This window comes from Motacilla alba, chromosome 2 (assembly GCF_015832195.1).
Source record: "Motacilla alba alba isolate MOTALB_02 chromosome 2, Motacilla_alba_V1.0_pri, whole genome shotgun sequence".
Classification (NCBI taxonomy): domain Eukaryota; kingdom Metazoa; phylum Chordata; class Aves; order Passeriformes; family Motacillidae; genus Motacilla; species Motacilla alba.
In genome coordinates, this window is record NC_052017.1 from 45,624,114 (window position 1) to 45,650,698 (window position 26,585).

Below are 26,585 nucleotides of genomic sequence, written 5' to 3' on the forward strand. Positions count from 1 at the left end.
CTCTCTTCCCTTCTTGGAAAGTTATGGCAGTGGTAGTTACAGATGTAAAGCTGCTGATTTGGAACAAAATGTGTCTGGTGATACCAAGTCAGATTTTAATAACAGACCAGAGGCTGTAAGGAAAGAGGCCATTTCTTGAGATGTGTTTTAATTCTGGTGGAAGAGAATGCTGATCTAAACTCTCCCATATTTTCCTTACAAATCCTCAGGGAGCGGAAGATGGCACAGTTTCTGCTCTGTATAAAAGAAAGTAAAGGGGAACAATGATTATATTGCACGTTAGGGGAGTTGCGTGATTTGCTCTCTTTTATTAATGAATAGATTTAGTACAGCCCAGACCTCACAGGAGCAGGGTCACACCATCATCTTTAACTCATCCTGCAACATATCTGAGCAAGCTTCTGAAATTGTGGCTGTATAAAGCTGTACTCTGTACACAATGCTGAGAGGTGCTGTAAGGTGCTTAGTACAGGGGAAAAACCTTCAGAAGATTTTTTTGTGGTGAGGGTGATGAAACTGGCACAGGTTGCCCCATCCCTGGAAACATCCAAGGTCAGGTTGGATGGGGCTCTGAGCAGCCTGGTCTAGTTCAGGATGCCCCTGCTCCTTGCAGGCAGGCTGTGGACTATCAGCTTGTGAAACAATCTGTTGTTACAAAGATGAGAAAATTTATCTCAGACACAGTAAAACATTCTTCCCATTTCACAGAGGATAAAGAAACAGTATAGATAGAGAATGAAGAAGAAACACTTTGCCTGACTTGGGTGAATAAAAGCATTTTTACTGATGAAAAATATATGTCTGAAAAACCTGTGTGAAATTATGTAGCATGTGAGTAAGATCCTTCAAAGTACAGCTGAGAATGAAATGCCTTTGAAAAGGCAACAAATGCACACTCTCTTTACAGAGCATTTACACCTTCAATTTTACAAAATAGCCACGTTTTCTAAATGCTGTTTTGAAATGCCTGATTAAAAAGGACAGTGAACCACAGTATCCCATCAGCAGCAGTTTATCACATCTATAAATCCAATTTAGATCTCGTTATAACAGGAGTGTGAGACAATAAAGAACAGTGTAAGAGCAGTAAAAGGAGCTTGTGGTTGATAATTGATACGATATATATTCCATAATACCAAAATGAAGATAAAAGTTTTAAATTAAATCAAACAGTTCCGTAAATGAATAATAAACACATCTAAGATAGCACATGTGTGCTCTTCTGTCCAGTTGCCTCCTGGAAGGAATGGAGTGACTTGAGACTGCAATTTACAGGATTTTCTGTAGAATGGAGTTGGCAACTTCCAGGGATTCATCTTTCACCAAGACAATATCATAAGAGTCCATGTATTTTTCCAAAAGCTCATCTACCTAATTGCAGAAGGGATAAAGAGAAAGACAGCCTTAGTTGTAGAATTAATTATTGAAAGAGTTTTTGTCATTAAAATATTGCCCAATCTTTCCACCAAATTCTGGGAATGAGCCATGCACATAATGTAGCACTCCTACAAGTGAATTCCACAGGAGGACAGAGTAGGAGTGGCCTGACCTAAAGTGCATTCCAGGATATAATACCTCATGTTTATTCCAGGATCTCACACAGAGATACTGAAAGAAGAACTACTTCTGGAAGGGCAAAGAGAAATATAAAAATGAAGTTTTCTCTCTTGTCAATGCAAATGGATATTCATTATAACCTAGCAAATAATCAGTTGAGTGTCATTTAAAAACCCCAAGAAGTAAAAAGAAAATAGGAGAAACTGTCTGGATTTGTTATTTGTGAGATTATAATTTTTCTCAAATATCAATTCAGTACTGAAAGGAGGAGGAGTGACAGGAATTTAAGAAAATTAATTTTTATAGCCTCTGAATTTTAGTTCTCTATGAAACTCCTATTTGGAAGTAGTTCTGTACAAAAACCAAGGCAATATATATTTGTGGCTCTGAGCTTATGGGTTAGGAAAAAAATCCATGAAAAATATTTGAAATGTCAACTCAAATAGGTTAAATACTTGATTTGATAGCTGAACCACATTATAACAAACCTGTTTCTAACTCCCAGTGTTTCATTCAAAGCTTCCAAGGTTATGTAAGGCTACTTACTTTATCATTGAGATAGCCAATCTTAAGGATGTGCTCAACATTTGCTACTCCATCTGCCATACTCAAGTCTCCTTGAGAATCACCCAGCAGTATGATATTGCTGTTGTCTTTTAGCTGTTTGAAGTACTCTGTGTTCTTCAAGGCACCATCATGTTTGTTGTAAACATGAATCAATTCTCCTTTAAATCCTTTTAATATTCCCTATTGGAAAAAACAACACTGAAGTTATTTCTGGTACCAATCAGGCAGGACAGCATCTAGAATGAAGGAGGTGATGTTACTGTTGAGCCAAGATTGAACTACATAATCTGTGACGATGAACAAGATAAATTAGTTTATAGTAATGTCACGGCTGTGACAGCACAGTTAAGAGCAGGCAGACAGTGATTCTCCCTGCCTGGAAGAGTGTGTGTACCTATCTCTATATATATTTATATGTATCTATCTTGTGGTGTGTATAAATAGATACTAAATACCACAAACAGTGTGGTATTTATCAAACATGTTTGATAAGAATGTCTTATCTCATACGTACATTTTCATCAAAATCCATGAAATTGGAAACCACTTTGACATTAGAATGGTAGACCCCAGCCTGGTGGATTACTTCCTCAAGAATGTCACCAATCCCAGCAGAAAATATGAACACAGGAATATTATGTTCACTGAGCTTATCAAAGAAGTTCTCATACCCTTCTCTGCAACACAGAATGAAAATACAAATCACATCTCAAATAAAGAAAGCCAAGAAAAGTCTCAGTTTTTAGGAGACAATCACATCATCTTTGGAAAAGAATTAATATTTCCTGAGCTCTTTACTGCATTTCTTTTACTTCACCTTTTCAGGTCAGCAAGAACCATCAACCTAAGACAAGGCATGTTTGCAAGAAACTTCTGCATCAAGCTGTTTAGTCTTGGTCTGTATAATTTCTGCCCCCAAAACATCTAAACATGTTTTAAAGATTTAAAAACACTTCCCTCTCCCTAAGTACTCCAGAACAAGCAATCAGAGCTCACTTTAGCTACTATCAGGCTGTACATCTCTTTTCAATCTTCCTCGTGATTTTCTATAGGGTCATTACTATAAAACAAATTTTGTTTTCAAATCTTAAACATTTATTGTTGCTCTGTCCTGAAAGTTTTTTAGTATTCAGTACCCCATGTATAGCATTCCAGAAACAAGATAATATTATCTGTGTATGCTTTTTCCATACAGACATAGATTGGTAGAATTTTACATTTTAAAAAATTATTGTGAAAATTCTGGAAAGAATTTTAACTTGTGGACGCAGATTCAATCAACATGGACTTAGGCTTTCAAACAGGCAGAGACTAGGTGCTTGTCTGTTGTACAAAAAATAAGGATTCAGTGAATGTCATAAACAAATATTTCCACAATTTAAGTTCTAACATCCTGTTTCAGTATTCCAAAATTTACAGACAGTTTTAGAGGGCTTTCAAAGAAATGGAAGCCACAGCACATTCTGAACAAGGATGTTAGAATGTCTTAGGATGTTTTCTTGTCTTTTAGACTTGCCTTCAGCCATAGAGGAAGAGCAATATTTAATACAACATATGAAACATGTTCCTCAAGTGTTTCTCAAAGGAATTAAGTTACACTTCACATTGCTCTTAAAACAAATGGATCACCAGTGCAATTTAAAGAGGATGAAAGTCTACAGAAATTAAGGTTGTAGAGAAGGGACTAAAAAAAGTTCCAGATCTCTGCTTTATGAAGTGACATTATTGTCTACATTTTAATACAACACACCAATTAAGTGGGAGCATGGAGAGATCAATGTGGTCCAAGGTTAAGGTGTCACATTCTCATGAAAATGTGTGGGTGTTTTAATGTCCCTTTTCTTTTTTTTTTCCTCCCCCCAACACTCAGGAAAAATCTACAGAAAATGGTCTGAAACAGATTGATATAATTCAAATCAAAAGGAACTTACTTCAGCATAACATCAGATTCCCTTACAATTTCTGGAAACTTGTCCTTCTGTAATCCTTGTTCAATGAGTAGTGAGTGAGATTTATGGTACCTAGAACATAAAGAAAAAAATGGGTTGAATGTTAAATTTCATGATGAAAAAAAAGCATCTGGTATGGTTGATTCTTGCTTATTCAGGTTAAGAGCAAAAAAAACCCAGTTGTACAAAATTTTAAGAGATTAATTCAGTTAATGTGATAGCTAAAAACTAAATACTGCTATTAAGTTGCATTAAAAAAAATTACTAAATCTAATATTAATACAATCTGAAAATAGGAGGTGTCTCTTACCATTCTACCATATATGGGTATTTCTCTTCAATGGTGAGAGCTGGATCAATTTCAATGGCATAGTAAGTTTCTTTCAGCTGCAATAACTGAAGGGAAAAAAACCCATCAGATGTTTAATGTATTTCATAAAATACATTGGTGTTTGGTCTAAGTAATCAAAATAACACTCTTGTCAGGGAATAATGACAAATGTCTGTACAACAAAACAAATGCCTGTAGGTTTTTTATTTACCTTTTTCCGACACTCGTCTGTGATTATCTTAGAGTTATCAATGATGTCTGGGAAAGGGGTGAAAAAAAGACAGTTAAACAAGATTATACATTTCTTTTACTTCGCTCTACAACACTGTTAATAGCAGAGATGACAATGTCTGGTGACATACCAATATGCTTCCTCAGAACTTTTCTTACCAGCAACCAGCAAAAAACCCCACATTTTTCTTCATAAGTATAAAGATGCCCTTCCCTTCATCTCTGATTTACAAGGTCACTTACAAGCTTTTGTATCTGTTTCTTGAGATTTAATTGTTTTTGAAATCATCTTGAGGCATCCTATATGTTTTATTAGAGTTCCCACTTCTCCTTGTTTGTTCCAAAAGACTTCAGCATAAGGATAAAATTGCCAAGAATTCTAATGAGTTTACAATCTGTTTCTTGTAGGTATAAGGACTATGATGGGTTCTTGAAAAACAAGTCAACCATGCCATATTTAGCCACTAACATCTGAGAGTTCAAAATAATATTTTAATTGTGAATGGCAGCTTATCTGATTTAATTCACACAGATTTTGGTTATTATATATATACACATATAAAAAACACAGTCACTAGAATACTTTGTCAGTAGAATGTACAGATTAGGTAACAAGTCAATATAAAATCTCATTCGGAAATAAATTGAATAGAAAATTAAAATATAGGAAAAACTAAAAGGAGCAAACAAATTAATCTGTATTAAAAAAAAAAAAGTACTCACTATGACAAGTTGGACATCTTTTTCCATTGTAGGAAAATCTACTTAATGTCATATCAAAATCTGTAATAATCTATTTAAGGAAAGAAAAAGCAAAACTGTCTTACAACATGGAGGAACAAAATAAAGAATGGCTAGAAATTCTGAATGATCAACAATAGCTGCAGCTGAGTAGCATGTGTGTCACAGAAGCCTCCCTATTCTATTGAGCCATTGTCATGGAAGCTAGCATATCCCAGAAGAGTAATGTTTTTTCTAACAAAACTGTTTTCTCATTTCTTTGCTGAGAATATTTTCTGAAATTACTAAGCTTCTATGCTTATGTTGTTTACTTAACTAGTGTCTGGCTGAATTACAGTTGAATCAACAAGGACTATTAAAAGAGTTAACATGTCTAAATTTTGGAGATTTCTTGAAGGTTGAATTCTATTACATATATATAGATATGCTTAAATTTTTTGGCATAGAGTAGCAATCCCACAGTTGCTTTTATTCTAAACTCTTTGCCCCTTTACCTGAAGTTTGGCAGCTCCACCTTTGATGAGGCCACAAATAATCTCCTCTACTCTTGCTGGGTCCTTAATATGGACAGTCTTCTTCTGAAATTCTGGCATCTATGAAAAGCAAGAACAAAGACATAAATACACTTGCAGAGGAAAACCTCCTTGGCAATAGCTGCTGTCCGTCAGGTTGGAAGCTCTGCATCTACAAACAGTTTCATGTGACATCAAGACACGGTCAGGACAGAAAGACAAGAGTAAGAAGAAGCAGAAAATACTCTGGATGTATTAATCAATGACTGCATACTGTTCTTTTTGCTTACAACATCTGTTTTCATTGCCTTTCCTAATATCACTTTATTCAATAAGTTGGCACTCAGAAAAGGTCATTATATTTGTAGGAAAAAAGGGAGATATGTAGGAATAGGACATATGAGGTCATCTTGTGATTCAGATATGTCACTAACAAATGGTAAATCTTAAAACTAACTCTCTTTGCAATTAAAATGCCCTTAAAGTATCAACAGAGATAAAGAAGACATATGTTGTTTCCTTGAGAATTCTGAATGAGTGTTAACTGAGTACTTCAATACAACAAGGCTGTGCAGTAATCCCTCCTTCCTAGCCAGTCCATCAATAGCTACCATTACCTATTTCACTGCACACTTTTGAAATAACACGATATCACACTATACATTCCTTTTGGATGAAGTATATTTCTTGAATGTTATGATAAATAAAGAATTTGGTGTAAAATAAGGAAAAAAAACCCTGAAACCCACAAAACCCCATTCTTCCCCAAACAATTCCCCAAGCCTTTGTTTACTCCAAGAGCTTATCTTCAAACTTGCAGAACGGTAGAAGAACTATTTATTTACAGGAATTTCCCAATGTAGTATGTATTTACTTCCTTTATAATCATGTATGGACCCATTATAAAAAAAAGACATTGGACATTTGCAATCTGTCTAAATGGGCATTTATGAGTAGTAAGCTTAATTTTCTGTTTATAAAACTTCAGAGATGATGAAGTGTTAGGAATTACATTTTTAACATTCTGATCCTTCAACCTTCCTTTTCTTATAGCTAGCATGTATTTAGTGCTGCAATGAGCTAATTAAAAAAAAAAAAAAAAAAGGTGGGTGGGAGATTCTATTTCAGGACATTTCTGGACCCAGAGTTCTCGTATCACTGATTGTCAGTAAGCCATGCAGAACTGTTTCTTCCAGCTCTTGATGCTAATAAGTCTTTTCTTCATTAGTAACAGCCAACTTGCAGTCCAATTGCAATTAGGTTATCACATAAGAAACAGGTGCCATTTTAAGGTATGCAAACATATGTTTTTGTAAGGGAAAAGACACTTGTGTGTCAGACACAAGAAGGATCCAAACATACCTTGAAATATCAGTTCTAGTCCACTCTGTTCTCAGGTGCGAGCAAAACATTGCAGCTACATCCTTATCAGATGAGCAGAGGCTCATCTAGCTCTTTGTTCAAAACCCCCACTCACATATTCCTCACATTCCTCAACTACCTGTATGTTAGAAAAGTTTGCTTAATGTCTAATCTTCCTTACTGTAATTTCAAGACATTCAACTTGTAGAAAAGTGTTCTTTTTCTCAGACGCTTACTGAATAATTTTCCCCTTCTGCCTGAATGTAAAACCCCAGTTTTCTTCAATCTTCTTTTGCAGAACACAGTTTACTAAATCTCTGATAATTCTTGATGTTGTCTTGGCCCACCCACTTGAACTACATTATTTTCCAACACAGCATCCGTGACTGTGGGTAAAACTTGTCTGCTCTGCTCTGACATGGCCTTGGCTGAAGGGCCCCTTTGGCCCGTGTCTACAGGTAGCATCTTTGCATGTACATTAAAATACATGCCCTGTGTTAGCAGTAATATGGTGAGAATGACTCAAATCCAGTTGGTAATGACCAAATATTCTTCAAAATGACTCCTACAAAGAAAGAGGTATTTGTGCAAAGTGTTGAATTTTACATTTAATCATTCTGGATTGTATCTTTTCTTCCATGTCAGTGCTCCTATCTTTCAGTAAAACAAATAATTCTAAATCCACCACTGTGCTTACAGCCACTTTCTGGCTGATATCCTCAAAGACATTGCTGAAAACCAAAACCAGAAATCCTTCTAGAACTCTAATAATGAGTTTCTGATAAATTTCCAAGTTTTTCTACCCATTCAAAAAAGTTTCACCTATACTACAGTATCTTGTCAAAAATTCTGTCCTGAACAGGCTATCCACTACTACTTTGCTTTAAACTCATAAAGAAACAAACTCCATTAATTTCACATCGATTGGAAGAATGAAGGTTTTCCTTTCCGATCCTTTGGCAAAGACATTTTTTGTAAAAGTGGAATCTCCTAAGCCAATATCCCTGAGTTCCTTGTGTTGTTGCAGTGCCTTGCTACTACTTCTTTCAGCACAGCAAAGCCACAAAAAAGTACATCAGGACTGACTTCCCAGGCTGGGAGTTATGGAGAAAGCTAATGAGTGTTGACAAGAAATAGAATTCCTGAAAAATATCCATTAAAGAATTCACTAATCTTTTGAGATATACCTTTACAAAGCATTTCTTTATTCACAATTAGCAGCACATCTAGCTTCACAAAACAAAATATTAATAATCTGTAACTCTTTAAAGGTGCTTTATCGTATTTCTTTTGTATGTTATATGGTGCTGGTAAACAAAAGTAAGCTTTCCACTTTTTTCTGCATATACAATATTCTTTATAATGAAGCACAAAGCACTTTGACTTGGTAATTTTTGTTTTGTAAATTGATTAATCTAATTCCTTTAAATTTCAGCAAATTACATATGTATTTTTAGATTTAGAATGCAAAAATTAAACAGTGAAATCTAAATGCATACTTTTTAAAGAAGTAGTTCAAGCATTATTTGGCTTACTTAGATACTAAGCAACAGATTTCCTAATATAATTAATTTAAACAGATGTTGGGGTAGATGGAGAGATCAGAGGAAGGGACTGGATGAGGAAAATGGGATTGTTTGGTACTGTTTCATTTCAACCCTTTCGTAAGTTTCTGAAACAACCTGAGGAAAAACCTTGGTAAACACTTTAGTATATCATGTTAAACAAGAAATTGCTTAAGATTTTAAGTATGATGAAAGCTTCCTGCTTTGATGTTGTAAACTCATACTCAAGATCAGTTCATATGATTAATTTATTTCTAACAGACTTTTCATTTTTGCACACAAATTGGTTGAAGAGTATTTTAATTTAGGGGTGGGAGAAAGTCTTCTGCAGCAAGTATAACCCAGACATTTTCAGTCTCACAGGCCCTCTCAGAGGCAAAAACAAGTCTACTTTACAGGTGTGACATCTGATAAAGCCTCAGACAAATATGGTTAGACAAAATAGCCACTTTTCCTATCACTAGTTCCTTGTATTAATATTTGCAACTGAACATTAAGTTGTAGTTCTTTTATTTTTTCTTTATCATAATTACAGTAGAAGTTCTTATAGAAGAAATGAAACTGCCTAAGGACTGGGTAAATGAAACTGAAACTGCAGCCACCAATTTTCTGGCAAACTGTCTCCTCCAGTGTTTTACACTTCTGCCCAGTTTAACTGTTGTTTTGTTGTTGCATATTTGCCGTTCTTCACAGTTGAAAGAGAAAAGCAGATTCTAGTCGGAAAGAACTGATAAGACAGATGAAAGAGCAAAGGGTGAAAAGTTCAGTCAATTTGATAAAATTAGTGTTTCTATTTATTGTTTAAGAAAATTCTAGCAGTCAACTCAGTGTGCACATAACCCTCCCAAAATTCTAAGTCACCAGTTGACTGGGATGAGCACAGATAGAGAAGCAGCCAACCAAAAATCTCCACAGCACTTAACCAAGTCAAGAAAGCTTTTCAGAACCAGAAGCTTCTACATACAGAACTAAAACTACATAAGCACAGGAAAAGGAATTCAAAATTCATTGTGACATCTGAAAGTACATCATGTTAAAACACTTAAGTGCCTCTATTTATTCTGTCAAATTATAAAAGTGTGAGAAGAGCTTTGCTTTCTTACCAAGAGCATCCATATGCTACTGAATAGCTCAGAGGCTGGTGTGTCTTAAAACATATGTATGACAACTCCCAAAGGCAATTTGTGGTTGGCATATACACTGGCCACAAATACATTTTAGTTTCTAGTCTCTGACATTTTTTAGGAGCCTTTGAGAGAAGGAAGAACAAAACTGAAAAAGGTTATTTTAAAGGTTAAGCTTAGTTGAATTTATGAAAAAGAAAATAATTATCTGCTTGTTTGTGATAGCAGGTAACTGGAATAAGGATGTAGGAAATTATTTTGTAGCTAAGAATGTTATGGTCATACCTTGAGGAATGAACAGTAATGGATTCACGCAGGTTTGGAAATCCCCCAGTCCTACAAACCACAGAATGGGTCATTTACCACAAGGATAGTTCTGAAAATTACAAATCTCTTTAGTACATGAGACATGCATCTGTGTAGCTGGGTTAAATAAAGAGAAGTATTTGCCATATTGAATTCTAGTTTTGAAATAAAGTTTCTTATATACAACTGGATAATAGAAGTGCAAAAGAACTGCTTTTATGTATCCAGATGCTGCTTAGTACATAAGTTGTCTTCTTAATATGTGAAGCAGTGTGTATCTAAGTGCATGCTGTGTCAATTTGATTATAAAACAGGAGCTGGTGATAAGACCTGTCATTAATTTTAGAGATCTAAGTGAATTTACAGCTGCCATTGTAGACATTTCCAATTAGGTATCTCAGGAAATCAAAAACTGATTGTGTCCACAAGGAGTAATGTCATGTTCTGGAGCTAGGATTATACTGAATTTTTCAATCTACTGAGTGTTGGAGGTACAGCAGTTACTTTCCTCCCCCTACCCAGTAAAACAAGTCCTGATGATTAACACAAAAATTAAAAAAATATCAAATAAAAAACTCCATATAAAGGACAACTGAGTGACCTTTTGTGTTCACTGTCAGTAATTTTAAGTAGGGAAGGATGAGTTGATGAATTACTTGCTATCTTAACTACATAGAGATATGGCTCATTTCACAACCAACTCTAGACACAGAGCCTGAAATATTACTAGTACTGACTCAAACTGTAGGAGGTTGTCATCATAAGTCTGCTAAGTAATGCTTTGATGAAGGACATAAAAAACCGGTGCAGAGTATTTTTATACTGATACGTTGTAAGCCTACACTACTTGGCAAATACCAAGTTTTCTTATTTTATAAAGACTCATCTAGTATGGAAGCCTTCCAAAAACCAAATCATTGCTAAGAAAACACCCTGGATTATAGGTGGACAAAATTTTAAGAGAACTTCTTTATAAATCTCAATGATTGACGGAGTACTTTGTTAGATGTCAGTAATTCTGAATCACAGTAAGAACTGTTCTCACACTTGTAAATGTATTAAAAATATTCCTCAAAATTTCAGATTACCACAATGTCATAAAAGGGACAGGGTAATAAATAAGATCTAAATAAAGATCTAGCTGTAATGCTATTACCAGGATGTGAATTTCAAGTATGACACAATTTCTATTTTCCTACTTTGTTGGTAAAGCTGCCGTAGATTAAACTAGGTTTCAAACCTGTTCTCTTTTGATAGAGAGAACACACAAGGGTGGGCTGGCAGGGAGAGAGAGCTATCCATGTTATTTCTGAGCAAGGCAAATGGAAATCAAAGTGATAAATTGAATAGGGGAAAATGATTTGTAAATTTTATTCTAATGTACAGCTTCCAGGTACAGGAGTATAAACCAAGACTAAATGACATTTATTTTGGGAACTGCAGATGCCCAGTTTCAAGGTCTTAGACTAGCTATCACATATATTCACTTATGGACATGTACCAAAAAAGGCAGGGCATGGCAGCAGTGATAGCTGCGAAATTTGATACCCAGAAGCTACAGAAAACTGGTTTTGGTGTTCTTGGTGGAAGAAAGTAACAGTTTGGTAAAAATATAAAGAAATAAAATACATTCCTTAATTTACATGTTATTTTCCAATCTTTTTTTTTTTATACTATTACAGAACATGACTTGCTCTAGAAAACAAAGCTTACAAAAAACTTCTGAAAGCATGCAAGCTTCTCCATGAAGTTTCTGCTGCTTGCAACATTTGAGTTGCAAGAAGTGGGGGAGCCATAACAAAATCCACAGAATGACACTGTGGGGATCTTTTCCTCCATATGTTTATGCTCATGTATAAAGAAGACTGCCTGTAATTCAGACAATTTGAATTCTGGCCCATGAATGCAGCAGAGGTCCCTCTTAGCTGTTCCAGCTGTTAGTAGGCTTTTATTTTAGACAGGAACATCAAAAGGTGTTGGACATGAGTGTAATCACATCAATCACTCCACTATGTGCAGGTAGTCAGGAGAACTTCACTAGTTATTGTGCACTCTTCTAGCATTATCTGAGCTCAGGACAGAGACTCACTAGTTTATAATTCCCAAAACCATAATACATGTTATATTCAGATGATGCAAGCTCAAATATGGTAAGAAATCCTTAGTAACTAGTAATTACCAAATTACTATTTTAGTAGTTCTGCCAAGAAATAGCCTTAGGACTACTTAGTTAAAAAGTAGTTATTATGGGAATGAAACAACAGAACACTAAGTATCTTCACAGTTTCTTGATAACATGCTGTAAAACTAGACAGCCAGCACAGGTTATATGAAACAACAGAAAATGGGTTCACTGCTTAAGCTATTTTAAGACATGGAATAGGATGCACACTAAAAATAATTTTTCCTGGTTTATTGTGTTTATTTATTTACGTATTTTTATACTTAATGTGCTGGATTCTGATACTGAATTTGGGAAAAAAAAACACTTATAAAATCTGGAGAGAGTGCTTTCACAGAAAACATGACAACAGCATTTCCTCTTGTGTTTTTAAAGGAGAGTACCTGTGCGTTGAGCTTAGGGCACTCCTGATTCTTCTGTCCTTGATTTTGTCCTACTGCAACAGCATAGGTGGCAAGCAGAGTCCAGAGATGCAGGGCTTGCATGCAGGCTGCCAACAAAAACCAACCAAATCCTTTTAAGAATTGGTCTGCTATATTATGTGATCTTTCTATTCCTGCTGTATAAAATAAAAGCCAACATGCATGGTACAGAGTGACATCACTGTGAAAATACCAAGACTTAAGAATAGTCTGATACATAGTTAAAAGTAGAGGAACATTTAAGCTGAGTTAACCTATTCAAAGAAAACCACTAAGTACATTTATTCTTTTGATGCTGTTGCTCATTCTATGCTATCAAATTTTTAATTTAAAAATACATTTTTTTAGGTTTTTTCACAGTCAAAATTAACAACTGTAAGTAAGCCCTCAGCTCATAACCTTGGCTTAAAAACACAGGCAAGAAGACAGTCAATACTGCTGACAGAAGCTGCGCACACTTACCAGAGGGTTTTGCAGGAGCAGCTGCAGAAGCAAAAGAAAATTCCTCTTGCTTGAGACACACTAATATAGCAGCACAGGGTGCAGTTGAGGGCGTTTCCAAATACAGCCTGACTAATCCCCGTGCAAAACCCCAGGGTCCTGTGACGCACGTCAGCAATGCACAGCAGTTTGTTATGCTCAGCAGTACAGCCCGACGGGCTTACAGATCATCAGCTGGTTCACCAACAACAAAACCTTTGACCTTCACTGAATGAACAGCTTTCATGGATGCAGCAGGCAAATTTGGGCTGCTCTAACAGAGCAAGGCAGTTGTTGTTCAAAGCAGAAGTTTAATACTTTGTTACTTTTTAGCCCTTTTACAAAATCTTTCCAAGTATTTTAGGATTTCTTGTTGCACAGCGCCACAAATTTCTTAGAGCTTCATTGATATGGTTTCATTAATGTTTACTAGGTAGCACACATTTATTCGTGTAGAAGGAGCAGATGAATTAATGAATCTTTGTTTTGGCTGTAATTATCTGTGTGATACTGAAACAGGAAATCAAGCAGTCTAGTTTGTCAGGATTTTTGAGAGACAAGGCAACTCCACATAGTTTTAGAAGTCTGTCATTGGGCATGCTGCCTGATCAAAGACCATAACTAGGTGACAGAAGATGGATTAAAAAGAAATGTTTTTTAGAGTGAAGGAGATGAAGGAACTATTGTCTAATTGTATTTTACATTTTGAAGTTGTGTAAATGCTTGTGTCACGCAATGCTGACTATTGCTATAGCAGCAGTGCAAGCTTCTCTATTGCTACCCCATAACTCATGCTCAACCTCAGGTTTATGATCCCTGTTTCAGGATGCCAGGACTAACCACCAACATCAGGCCAATTCATACATGGCCACTAATGTGACCAGTGTAATTGTCAGAGCTGTAGCAAGGGCAGGTTACTCCCAACAATAGCAGGACTCTAGAAATTCACTAGTTATGAAAATATCCTTTGAAGGACGGTATACTTTCTACGCTAAAAAAAAAAACCCAACAGATTTTCTGAATAATACAGTAGATCCCTATGTTTTGTGTCTGCATTCCAGCTGTAGGCTACTATGAGGTCTCTCAGGATTCCTCAGTGTATCTGACCTACATGTGCACTTTCACTTTGTTTTCAGAGGTGTTTTCTGTTTTGAGCCGGCAAAACAACTGAAGTGAATACTTGAGCTAATACAAAACAAGCAACTTTAATCAACACTTATCCTCTTAGAATTGACCAAGATCCCCTGAAATGTACATGTTAAAGTCTGCTGTATCCTGAAACAGTGAAAGAGTTTGGAAGATATGTTCAAAATATAACATAATCCCTGCAAAGACTGTCTACAGTAAATTGAACTTACCTGGCATTGGTATTGCCAGGATTCAAAGCTGCCACTAAACTACTTGTTATAGCATTTGTACACTGTTGTAACAGATAACATTCAGAGAATTATACCCTTCATAGTATTTTAATATAGGCAGCATGTTTTTCATTAATATTTTTATAATAATGTTTGGGAAACATATGTATAGTGCAATGTCTTGAATAAATACAAATTATTTGCACAACAAAAAGCTGGAGCTTATGTCCCTGCTAGATATCCATGTTAAAAAAAAGTTACAAACAATGAAGTAAAATACAATTGCTAGATGAATCATGTAGTTCAGGTAAGACCTCACTTGATACATTCAGTTTGCGAAGAACCTGCCTTTGAGCTGTCAAGAATCTAAAGAAAGCTAGTTTCCCTTTCAGAAAGCTGGGGAAAAAAAAACAAGATTTTTTTTTGAAAAAAATTTTTATTAATTTTTTTTAAGTTAAAAAGAGTTACAGAAATTAAGTCCAACTCTTACAGACTGTTTTGGTAAAACAGACTAATTGGAAAGCATTCTAAATGAATGATTACAGTTTTAGTGAAAGCCCTAGAAAATGGCGTGAGCAAAATTTCTGTAAACATTAATACAGCCAACACCTACTTCTTAGAAAAACATCTAGTCTATCTTTATCAACAGTGTACTTTCACTCTAAGGAAAATGCCATACATGAAACTTCTTGTCTACGAAACACGACTGTCTTTGCAACTCCAAGAAATCTTTGTGTACAACACTTTAATTACCACAGCTCCTACTAACCACATTCTATTACTGCTGATTTGAGTCTGTTGAGCATTTTGTTTACAGTGTTTAATGTCTGGTAAGAGAGGAGTTAAAATTAACACTGATTTTTTTACAGAGAGAGAAATAAACTCCAGCATGACATTTCTACTCTTGAAATATGGAAGGTCATTTCAATATATTTTAAGAACCATAAACTGAAGAGGTGTAGTTATTTCAACGGATAGATTCTATTTTAACATTTTCTCTTTGGCTGAGGGCCGTATCTTGATTACAGAATATTCTAGGCAGAAAAAGAGAGAGAGGAAAAAAAGAACAACACTGAAAACACTAGATGATTTATAATTTATATAAGACTGGGAAAAGGTTCAACTTTATATGCTCGTGTGTAAGGTGAACTTGATTTGTAGAGGATGCTCTTGAATGTGAAGCACTGCAAGTTTTAGTCTAAAGCAAAGAAAAGCTGGTTCTACCAGTCCTTCCATACCCGTGACTTAAGTTGCATCCGTTTGTGGAAAGAATTAGCACAGGTATATTTCCTAAGCAAGTGAGCTGAGCTTTTTCTTTAACTAATAAATGGAATACTTCAACTAAACTGACATAAACTTTCAAAGATGAAGAAAGAGGTCATAGCTTTTTAGAATATTTCCTACAAAAATTAGAGGTGATTGAATCCTGTGTAAGGTAATTGAATCTGCAGTGTAAACATTAGCTAGTGTCTTTTCATGAGCTTACTAGCTTTTATTCCTGTTTAGTGACCCTACCACAACTGAACAACTTTTGAATATATCCCCACATATTTAGTATGTTGCTTGACTTTACTTGAGCAATATCTTGCTTTATTGTAGGGATCAATTTTAAACATTAAAGAACTGTATTTGTTGCCTAATTTTGCTTCTGTAATAAGTTTACTTAGTACGTATTTTCCAAAACAGTCTACTTGATATAACCTCATGAGACAGGGAAAGGTACCTGAACCTTGGTACTCAAGTACCAAAACCAAGCAGAAGAAAGGAACCAATACAACCCTACTGTACTCAAACATGGTTATTATTCATGCCCTAGTGAACCAAGTTAATGAGCAGCATAATGGTTCCAGGAATAGCTTTTTATATCTGTGACAATTACAAGGAAATAAAATCAATGGTTGGTTTGATGAAGCTGGGGTACATAAAAGTTTAGAAGGTTGCTTGCAGGAATTTTGGATACCACTTATCTTTGCAGTACAGGTTTGGTGTAAAAACCCATGCCAGCCATATTTACAGTTGGTATGATGCAAAGAACTATGATTTGTATATGAAAGTGTGCGTCTGTCATAGAGATCATTTGTGAGGAGCGTAAGCAATTCTAAAAAGAAAGAGCTTGAACAGCACGTTGTAAAAAAGTGGTAAGAACATATTAAAGACTGAATTCAACAAATTGTGATAAATCCAGAGATGGCACATGCTAAGAAGGTGAGGCTCTTAACCTGAATGGTATCACAAGACATACTCAACAACTTTTTTATTAGAGATTGTCTTGATCTGATCAGAGATCCAGCTTTCTTTACAGTTCATGGGAAAACTGGTGATCATCTAATAGTCTGATCATTTATGGCTGTACTGAACACAAAACTTAATGTCAACACACACTAAAACAACTCCTTGAGCATTTCTTCTTCTGTTTAATACATTTCTCTGATGATAGAATAAAAGATATGTCCCTTACGCAGCTTCTTCTTGTGCTTACAAAATCATTCTAAAAGAAGAGATTTCTGTTGGTGATAGATCAACTGACATGTTGGATCTTACAAGAAAATGAAGAACTAATAATAACTAGGGTCTACATTTCCAGTATTTAATGTGATCCTGTCAATTATGAATTTGGACAAGAATTTAGTCTAGGAGAATACAGGAGGTACAAAACATACAGAGCAATTCTGGGATGAATGAATACAGCTCAGGATAGGCATTTTTTTCTCTGATTGTATATTAGGGGACTCACTTAATCTTTGTGCTTAGCTGCCATTCCCTCGCTGTGGAGAGATTTAACCTCTCTAACTGGCAGGCTAAAAGAAATTTAGTTATTTAGTTATCAGTGAGTATCTGGAAATGATTAAGAGATCTTCAGACATTTCTAATGAGTATCTTGGAAATACCACAACTACCTAGCCAAATTTAAACTGATAGGGTTTTTTAATCTTCATTGCTTCTCTCCTGCCCTTGTAAAAAAAAAATAATTCTAAATGTAAGCAAGTTCAGATCAATACAATTTATCACATTACACCTAAATTTTAAAAATAGTTTCTAAAGCATTCTAAAGCACCAGGACTGAAAGAACTCAAGGTTGTAACACCCTTTCATTGCTTGGCAGAAGAAAATGGGACGCTTTTTTCTTGGCCTTCATACATACATTTCACTATTCTTACCAGAGCTTTCTGGATAAAATCTTTATAAATCCATTACAAACTTGGAGCAAAACCAGTTCTGGTTTCTCTACCTTACACGGAATAAACTAGAACTGGAAAAGGCCCTAGTTTTAACTCCATCCTTCCTTTTTCTTGCCAGTTCTTCTGAGAACAGAGATACAGAAAATTCATTTTTGAAAAATAAGAATTTTTTTATTTGAGTGGTACTCTCATTTTTCTTTAATACTGCTAAGGAGTATGTTGGAGTCTGCCTGTCTGAAAGATCCATTATACAGAATCTAATGCTTTCTTAAAGAATGCTTACAGGTGAGGCTGCTGGTACAAATAATCCTTTTTCAAAATTCCTAGGCAAGCAATGTAGAATTCTAATAACTGGCAGTATGCAAATATACTGTGGTACATTTACAAATTATTAATTCTTAACTAGCTATCAGGTATGCAAAAGCTCGCCTTGCATAATAAGGTCATTTTGATGAGCCATACTATTTTCCCCCCAAACTGTACATTCACATGTATACCCTCTGTAATTAAAGATCCTGTATATATCTACATGGAAAGAACTTAAACAATTGCCAGTTTCCCTAGAAGCTTCCCATGTAACACTATCTAGAATGGAATTTGCATTAAGGCCAAGGCTTGGACTGAAGCAGTTGCTGCTGATTCTCTTCTTCTCTTATCTGCTTTTAAGAAAAAAAAAAATCAGCTTAGATTTTTTTTTCACAAAGCCTAAGAATGCTGTATCTAGATCAAATAAACTCTGACCCTTGAATAGTGGAGTTGTGGGACTCAGTTTGAAAGCAAAGTCAGCAGGACAAAGTTTAATCTACAATACATTACCAGACACTACATAGAAGAATTAAGTGCTAATATAATATTCCAATTAAATTAAACATTGATACTAATGAAGTTTTTAACTGTTAGGTTCTCTTTGATTACAAACTCCTTTTTAAAGTTCTTGAGAAAAAATTGCATTAAACCAAAAGATGAAATACAACTACCAAACACTCCTTTTAAAGGTAACAGGCAGAAGCATCATGACTTGAGGCACGAAGGATTGTTTTGACTCCACATCTCCTTGTTTTATGGGTGTTTCTCACTGCTGGATCCATTCAAAGATGCACTAGGATGCCATATTTCTTGTATCTCTGTGTACTTGCCGTCTGTAAGTGTTCAAAACCAATACTACCACTACTATTCTTCAAACTCTACTACTGCTAAAGTACTGATAGTGCTACTGCTTTGTGCTAATTCCTACCCTTCAGTTTCATGTACAATTTTTCCATGGGAATGTGCAGACCAGAGTGAGGCTTACCCATCAGTGATACTCACTGCAGAGGCAGATACACTAAGTGTTGCGGTAATAGCTACTGAGTGAAAAAATCACATTTCTGGTCTGATAACTAGTAAGTTTCTGACAAAGAGGGAAAGCTTTAAGGGAACAAGATTAATGGAACATTTCAGTGGTATTCATTCAGATTAAGGTGGAACAAAACAACTACTAGGTAAAAAAACTAAACCACAAATAAATTTGGATTATTTCAGTGATCCAATCTGCAGAGCTGACAAACAAATCTTTATAAAGGAGTGCAGGAAGGAAATGGCAGTTAATGAGTGGGAAACAAGTAAGAACAAGCACATTTGAACAGGAATTTTCTTAGCGGCAAACCCAGCTCAGGAAGTCTGAAAGTCTGTATTCAGACACTTAATTGTCCAAGTCTGGGCTTTACCCCAGCCCTTTCAAAATAAAATAAAATAAATAAATTATTTTTAAAAATATTGAGATACAGAAAAGTAGGAGCCACATTTCCTTCCAGCAATAGGTATTATTGCTATAATTTAGAAAAATGTTGCTTAAAATTAGTTTAGTAATTATCTTCTGGGGAAAGTCAATGCAATTCTCTATTATTTTGAGGTATTAGTGAATGAAAATATTATAGTTACTTTTAGTATTTAACGTGGTGACTTCTTTGACCTGTGTGCTGCAATCTCAAACATATGTCCACTTGTACTGAAAAATGCCTTCTCTTTTTTTTTTTTTTTTTTGATTTATGCAAAGCACTCCAGATTAGGCAAATTTAAAAAATTCTATGGATTTTTAATGGACACTGATTTTTTTTTCTTGAACCATCAAAAGCTCCCCATAAATAACCTATAAAAAAGTTGACTAACAAAACAGCCACAGATTCCGATTTAATGGCACGTTACCCATCAAGCTCCTGCATGATAGCCATTGAACTAAAATGTTGCATATTGCAGTCATAAGTTCTCTGATGTTTTACAGCAGCTGACCCCTGGTGATTGATGACTTTTGGATGGGAGAAAGAGAATGACATCCAGCAACTGGTCAAGATAAGAGCTGTATGAAGACTGAGCCCCAGGAAGAAGCAGGTGCTGCAGATTGACTGCTACACAGTGCTGTGACTGCAAGAAGGCCTAGCTTTTATTTTACACACCCTCCATGATAATATAAACGAGTATCTTGCCCAGTCTCATATGGCCTTCTATCCCTGCGCAGTGGTTAGGAAATGAAGCCGGGAAGAATAGCTGTGAGGTGTTCCTGCCTCTCAGCTGTGCTTGGCCTGATTTCGGCGCTGAGCACCTGGCAGGCAGCAGAGACGCGGCTCTGCTGTGGGCCCGGTGCAGCAGGAGCGGTGCAGCTGAGCGCGTCTGACCGCAGCGGGGCAGGGGCCGGGAGCAGCCGCCGCTGAGGGCCGGGGTTCCCCGAAGGGACGGGCTCCTTCCTTGCCACCGCCTCAGGCACGGCTCGTGCCAGCGCCACCTGCTGCCCCGAGCCGTGCGCTGCAGCTCAACCCCCGACCTTCCGCCGTGACAATCTGCGACTGTCCCACAAGCGCACCGAACCACGGCAAGAAAAGCTTAGTCTGCTTCTCTTCTAGTATTTCTCCTTAAGCTCTCTCCAGTAATAACCCTTTGCAGGAGGTGAAGAGTACACTGTAGCTCACTTGCACAAAATACACTTGTGGATGCACACATGGAGGGAAGAGTGGTGGCTGATGGCTTGAACTAGCCAAAAGAATAGAATATGAATTTTGGAAACACAGAAAAGAATATGTATTTTGCATGTATGATATAATTCATGCCAGTGAAAATAAAAGGCAAAAGGCGGCTGAGGTTTTTTTTTTGTGTGATTTTTGTTTGTTTGTTTGGTTTCTTTTAAAGAAAGAACTTCAAAAGTTTAGGCATTTTGCAAGTTTCCAGTCCAGACTTAAACAAATTGTGAGGTTTTTACATTTACAGGCACATTGCTGTTGAATTCACTGCTAGTATTCTCCTACTTATAAATGCATGGATCCATACTCTGGGTCTCTAAAATGCTTATATTTATCAGTTTAGATACTTTCTATAAGGGCTGGTAGTTCTTGTTAACTCAAGACTGAATGGTATGACTGGAATGCTCTGCAACTTTAATTCATAATATGAACAGATTTGCAATGATATGCGTATTCAGGCTAAAAACTAAAAAATCCCTTATTACTGCTTATATTGTTTGACAGTTAAGGTAAACACATTGAAGACTTGCAGTATTTGCTATTGGTTTTAAGCTGTAAAAAGAGTTTAATAGAACAGATGCCATTATAGGTCAACTGGTAAAAACGAGTTATCACAAACAGGAGAAAAATCACTTAAAATATGACTTAACACATAGCAAGCATTTATTAAAAGGTAAATATTTTTCAGAGCAGAATGAGTAATTGAAAGATTGCTTTTCTGTCTTGGAGAAAGACTTTATACAAAACATAAAGCAGCAAAAAAGCTTTTCTGAGCCTAAACCCACAATCTATGTATCTATCTTGACATGTCTACACTGACTACTTGGAACTCAGCTTTCAGGTACAGATCATCAGTGTGTTTTTGATAACTATTATAACTTGCATAAATGAGTTATAAAGAAACTAATGCAGAATTATAGATTTAATCTTCCCATACCCATCCCTTGTAAGAATGTAGGTTTCAAATCACTGAATTAAAAAATACCCAACACAGGTGGCAGCAATTTCAGAAAATTAAAACCTACTTCTGAAACACATAGCTGCATTGTAGGATCACCTTACTATACTAAATGAAGTAAAATATTAGTATGTACATAATTTTGGCAATGAGAGGAGAAAACAATGGAATTCAGTCAATGTTTATTCTCCTGGGATACAAATTTCCTAAATTTCCAACTGAATTATTTTACAGTGAGAATGAAACCTGTTACTAGTATCCAAGATGTATCAACATGCATTGTAATTAGGGTTTTTCCAGCCCTGTGAAAACTTGCTTTTCAAGCCACATGTTAGGTGACTTACATGATGCACAGTGGCTGACATTAGGCAGCCTGGTATCAAGCATTATCTAGGTGGCATTTATTATGATTATCTCTGCAAACAGCGTGTGGGCAAAACAACCTTGTTTTAGTAATTGGTGTCTACCACTGCCAGTTGATTTTTCTATTGAGGAATACAGTCTAAACAAAACCCAAAGTTTATAGGAATTGTTATATAGCATCTCCAGTACTCATGTCAAATTTAACTTGGTTTTAAAATGTTAACAGTAATCTAAAAATTACTCTAATACTCTAGTAATGTAAGGGCTCTCAGCACATGTCAATAGGTAGCAGTGGTATTAGGTCTCAGGAGTTCTTTCACTTTTCACTACTTAGCTAATATAATACGTCACAGCACCATTCTTTTTGAATTCCTTATTCCCAAACAGATCATATCACTCCATGGCTCTTGAGCACATCCAGACACTGACAGTGTCCTGCAAAGGCTTCATTAGAGGGAGTCCATCTTCCTTCCATTCCCCTTTTGATTCCAGTTTACTCAGACTCAAACCCTTCTTCAGCTCTGTATAGGTATAAGCTCATATGAAGGAGTTGCAAATACCAGCCACTTGGATTCCTGAATATGCATGCTACACATTATATACTCCTCTGCTTTTTACTCTACTGGAAGGTCAACCTGCCAGAGTAACGTCACAGTTACTATAACAACTAGTTGCCAGCAACAAGACAAGAATAAAGAAGTGGCGTGTGATTGCTGCCAGTTGCATCTTCATCTGTGGCACAAATGCTCTTATGCCCTACGAAAGAAGAACAGTCTCACCAGAGACTGCCAGGTAAAAGAAAACTATAATAATTAAAAAATACACCCCCCAACACCTCTAACAGTTATACTCACAGCATATGTTCCTTTATTTCTTAGGCAAGTAGATAGACAGCAGTTACCTTGCTTCTTATTGATTTCCTTATTTCCCTCCAGGTAAACACTACTCCCTCCAGGTAAAAACACTACTACAGCAAAAATCCATGCATTTCTTCCTTTCAACACAATAAAAAGTGCACTGCCCAGAGACAGTTGAGTGGGTGAAATGTTTCCTGTAAACTGAGACTCTGCTTTAAAGTTGAGTTTAATTTGTCCTTGCTGAACATTGATACAAAGTCTCTTTTTCATGTAGGTACACCTCTCACTTCAAGGGCAGATTGGAGAAATGGACACATGTAACTACACATTTGCCCAGTTTTCTGGAAAACAAACCTGAGAGAGGAAGTCTCAGTTTAAGGTAGTCTCCTATTCTGTTTTCAACAAGCTCTATTATTTTTCTTATTCTAAGAGAAAAAAAAAAAATTAAAAATTCCAAAACCAAAGAATGAGGAACAGGCTGCTGAAAAAAAACCCCAAGATTTTATCAACTTTATTTATGAAACAGACAACAAAATATACTGTTACTCCTCTAAGAAGTTTTTTCTTATGTTAAGTCCACATTTTAATTAATTTGGGCTACTGCTTACCAGTGAATGTTTCTGAAATATTTAGGCAATGTTTTTCACTCTAGTTTGTGAACACCTGTTTTCTGCTGAGCTGATCAAAAGCTCAGCAAAAAGTAATCAAAAATTGAAGTCTATTGGCAATACAACTATTTGCTGTGTAGGAATACACAACTTAATTGCAAACTTGTCTGTTGCTTGAAAAATCTAAAAGACTGAGCATTACTATAAGGTTTAATCTCCTTCAAAATACCTGGGAAACATTTTCTAAAAAGTTACTCTGAAAATCTAATTAATTGCTAACCATCCCTTTAAATTACAGTAAGCAACCTTGTCGCTAACTTCTGCTTTCACCTGACTGTGTAAACACTTATACAGTTTCACAGAATTGGCAACATAGCTGTGCAAGTAATAGCAGAAGGCTTGGAGAGATGGCTGTTTCTTACCCCACAGAGTGAAACTTCATGTGACCATTACTATTAATGCCTCCTTCAGAAGTGGAGCTGAAGTAACTCTGTCTACATTCATGAGTGCCTAAGGGAAACTCCCTGTTTGCAAACTACGCACTGTGGATGAGGACACAATATTAACACGTTAATTATAAATTTAAGCCTTTTTTATCAAATAAGATGAAGCAATTTTAAGATGTCTCCATTAAGCTTAAATTTCTCTATCAGGCTAATTGGTGTGCTTAAGGAATTCATCTACTGAAATGTGAGCTAGATATTTAAGAATTACTTGATTTCATTATTCAGCAAGGAAAGATGGTTACCCTTTCCCACAGTGCTTGAGAATCCTTTCCACTTTTCTTCCCAACATTTCTTCTTGGTGTAATAATCCTTGATATTAACTTCTCTTATAGATGTTCTATTTGATTAGTGAAAGTTCCTGTCTTTTTAGCACTTAAAGCTGTATTTTTTTACTTACACTTGGGTTTTATATTCATTTAACTTCATTTTTACTAAGAAAAAAATTGCTGTAGTTGTTGATAAAGAAATAATATTTTATTCACATAACTAAGAAGTAAATAGGCCTGCTCCCTACTGCTTTTGATAAAAGTTATAGATCAAGGTAATTCTGAGTCCAATGTGGATATAAAACTACAGTGTAATGTTCCTCAAAGAAAATTTGAACCACAAAATCTGCTGAAAATACAAGAACGAGCCCATAATTTTAATCTGACACAGAAGACCAGCCTGGTACTGAAAGAAAATACACTTCAATAAGGCAGTATTGTTTCTTACCACCATTGTAAATTACACTATGTTACAGACTGGAAAAAGCATCTTCTCCTCCACAGCTCAAAGAAAGGTCTCCCTTGTCACAAAATAGAACTGATACAGTGTCTTGTAAATGACAAACATTGAATCAAATCTGCATTGGTGGATAAAAGAAAGTTCTTCAGAATGCAGCACATTCAAATAAAACACATGTACACATTTTTGCCCATACTCAATGCCTAGGTACGAAGTTTACACAACTGTTTCACTTATTTCAAGGAAATTGCACAGCCTGAATACATGTGTCCACTGAAAACACTACGTAAGAAAGAAAACTTGCATCTTTAGAACTAAGGATGTTTGCTAGCTAAAGTGGCAATCCAAACTTTCTGCTTTCCCATAAGTTGTTGGAACTGTGCTTGGAGAAACTAAAAACCAAGTCATTCCCCTCCAAATTGCCAGGTGACATGACTGATGACTAGAAACAGTATTTTTTTCAACAGTAAGTGATGCCTCTACAATTACCAAAAACTCAAAGTAGAATTCTTCTTTGGACCCACGTTATCACAAACTGCCCTGCATGAATTCCACTGGCAAGTATGGCAATGCGTGGCCAGGTGAGCAATTAGGCAGCTCGCAATTTACATACAGAATCCTAGTTCTTACTAAAATCTGTTTCCACATGTAATTATAAAAATTCATCAGCGCTTTCAGTAAAATTCAGCAGGGGAGATCACAAAACACCCATTAGCTAACATCAGGTGCCTTGACGATTTCAATTCAGTTCTTCGGTATGGCGGTGTCCAAATCACAAAATTTGAGGGACTTCCACATAATCAGCACGTTGTCCAAACTAAGATCGTTTACGACCCAGTCATTTATAAGCAGATATTTAAACAATTTCCTAAACAACAAGTTTATCAAGGGCAGCTAGAGAGAGCGAGCTCCATCTTCCTTTTATAGTAACCATGAACAGACTGCGCTTCCCAGTTTCAACAGATGGTTGAACACGTGTGTGCGCGTGTCCATTTTTCTTTTAAAGCAATTGCGAGCAGGTAAATTACCACCAAGACCCACGGGTACGTAAGGTATCCCACAGGTACATACGGATGGGGCAGGGCGGCGCAGACCCTTTCCACACGCACCTTTTCCGTGCTAGTGGGTCACGCTGAGGTGGAAGGAACAGCTGCTCCTGCCTCCAGCGCCTGTCCTTACAGAAATCCCAAACTGAGCTCAAGGTCCCCGCTCTGCCCCTCCAGATATCCCCTGGGGATATCCGCCTGGCTCGGCGGGGGCGGCCCTGGGGAGCCGCCGGCCGCAGGAGAAGAAGGACAAGGAGAAGGGCGTGCGTCCGGGGGCCGAGGGACTCTCGGCCTCTTACCACGTACCATCTCGATGATCTTGGTCTTCTTACCCGTCTTCTTCTTCATGGTGAAGATGTACTGCGCCAGCACCACCCCGCCCACCAGCGCGCACACGCTGGCGCTCGCCACCGCTCCCATCTTGGCCACGGCGGTCCTGTCCATGCTAGTGGTTCCCGGGGCGCCGGGAGCCGCTGCGGGGAAGCGCGGCTGCGCCCTTCGGCGTGGGCGAAGGAGCGGGATCCCGGCGGGTCCCCCCTGACCGACCGCCGGCTCGGCAACGACGGCGCCGCACGCGCCCCGCCGTCCCGGCCCCTCGCCGGCCGTACCACGCCACAGGGCAAAGGGGGAGGGAAAGGGTGGACGCCCGGGTGGAGCTGGGCGCC

At 36.8% G+C, this 26,585-nt stretch overlaps 1 protein-coding gene across 7 annotated transcripts; it reads right to left on the bottom strand.

The window, feature by feature from the left end:
• Positions 1-288: 288 nt before the first annotated feature.
• On the bottom strand, positions 289-26,510 carry NT5C3A (5'-nucleotidase, cytosolic IIIA). Of its 7 annotated transcripts, none has more exons than XM_038164816.1 (11): positions 26,227-26,244; positions 12,811-12,917; positions 10,225-10,275; positions 5,871-5,969; positions 5,359-5,428; positions 4,616-4,662; positions 4,384-4,469; positions 4,056-4,145; positions 2,639-2,801; positions 2,104-2,304; positions 289-1,371 (listed from the first exon to the last, which is right to left on the bottom strand). In XM_038164816.1, the coding sequence occupies exons 4-11, from the start codon at positions 5,967-5,969 to the stop codon at positions 1,270-1,272; spliced, it is 858 nt and encodes a 285-aa protein (XP_038020744.1). In that variant the 5' UTR covers positions 10,225-10,275; positions 12,811-12,917; positions 26,227-26,244; the 3' UTR covers positions 289-1,269. The 7 variants fall into 7 exon arrangements, with proteins under 7 accessions (XP_038020744.1, XP_038020734.1, XP_038020721.1 ...); XM_038164806.1 differs by lacking the exon at positions 26,227-26,244 and adding an exon at positions 13,312-13,350; XM_038164793.1 differs by lacking the exon at positions 10,225-10,275 and having other exon boundaries at positions 26,227-26,365.
• Between the last annotated feature and the right edge of the window lie 75 nt (positions 26,511-26,585).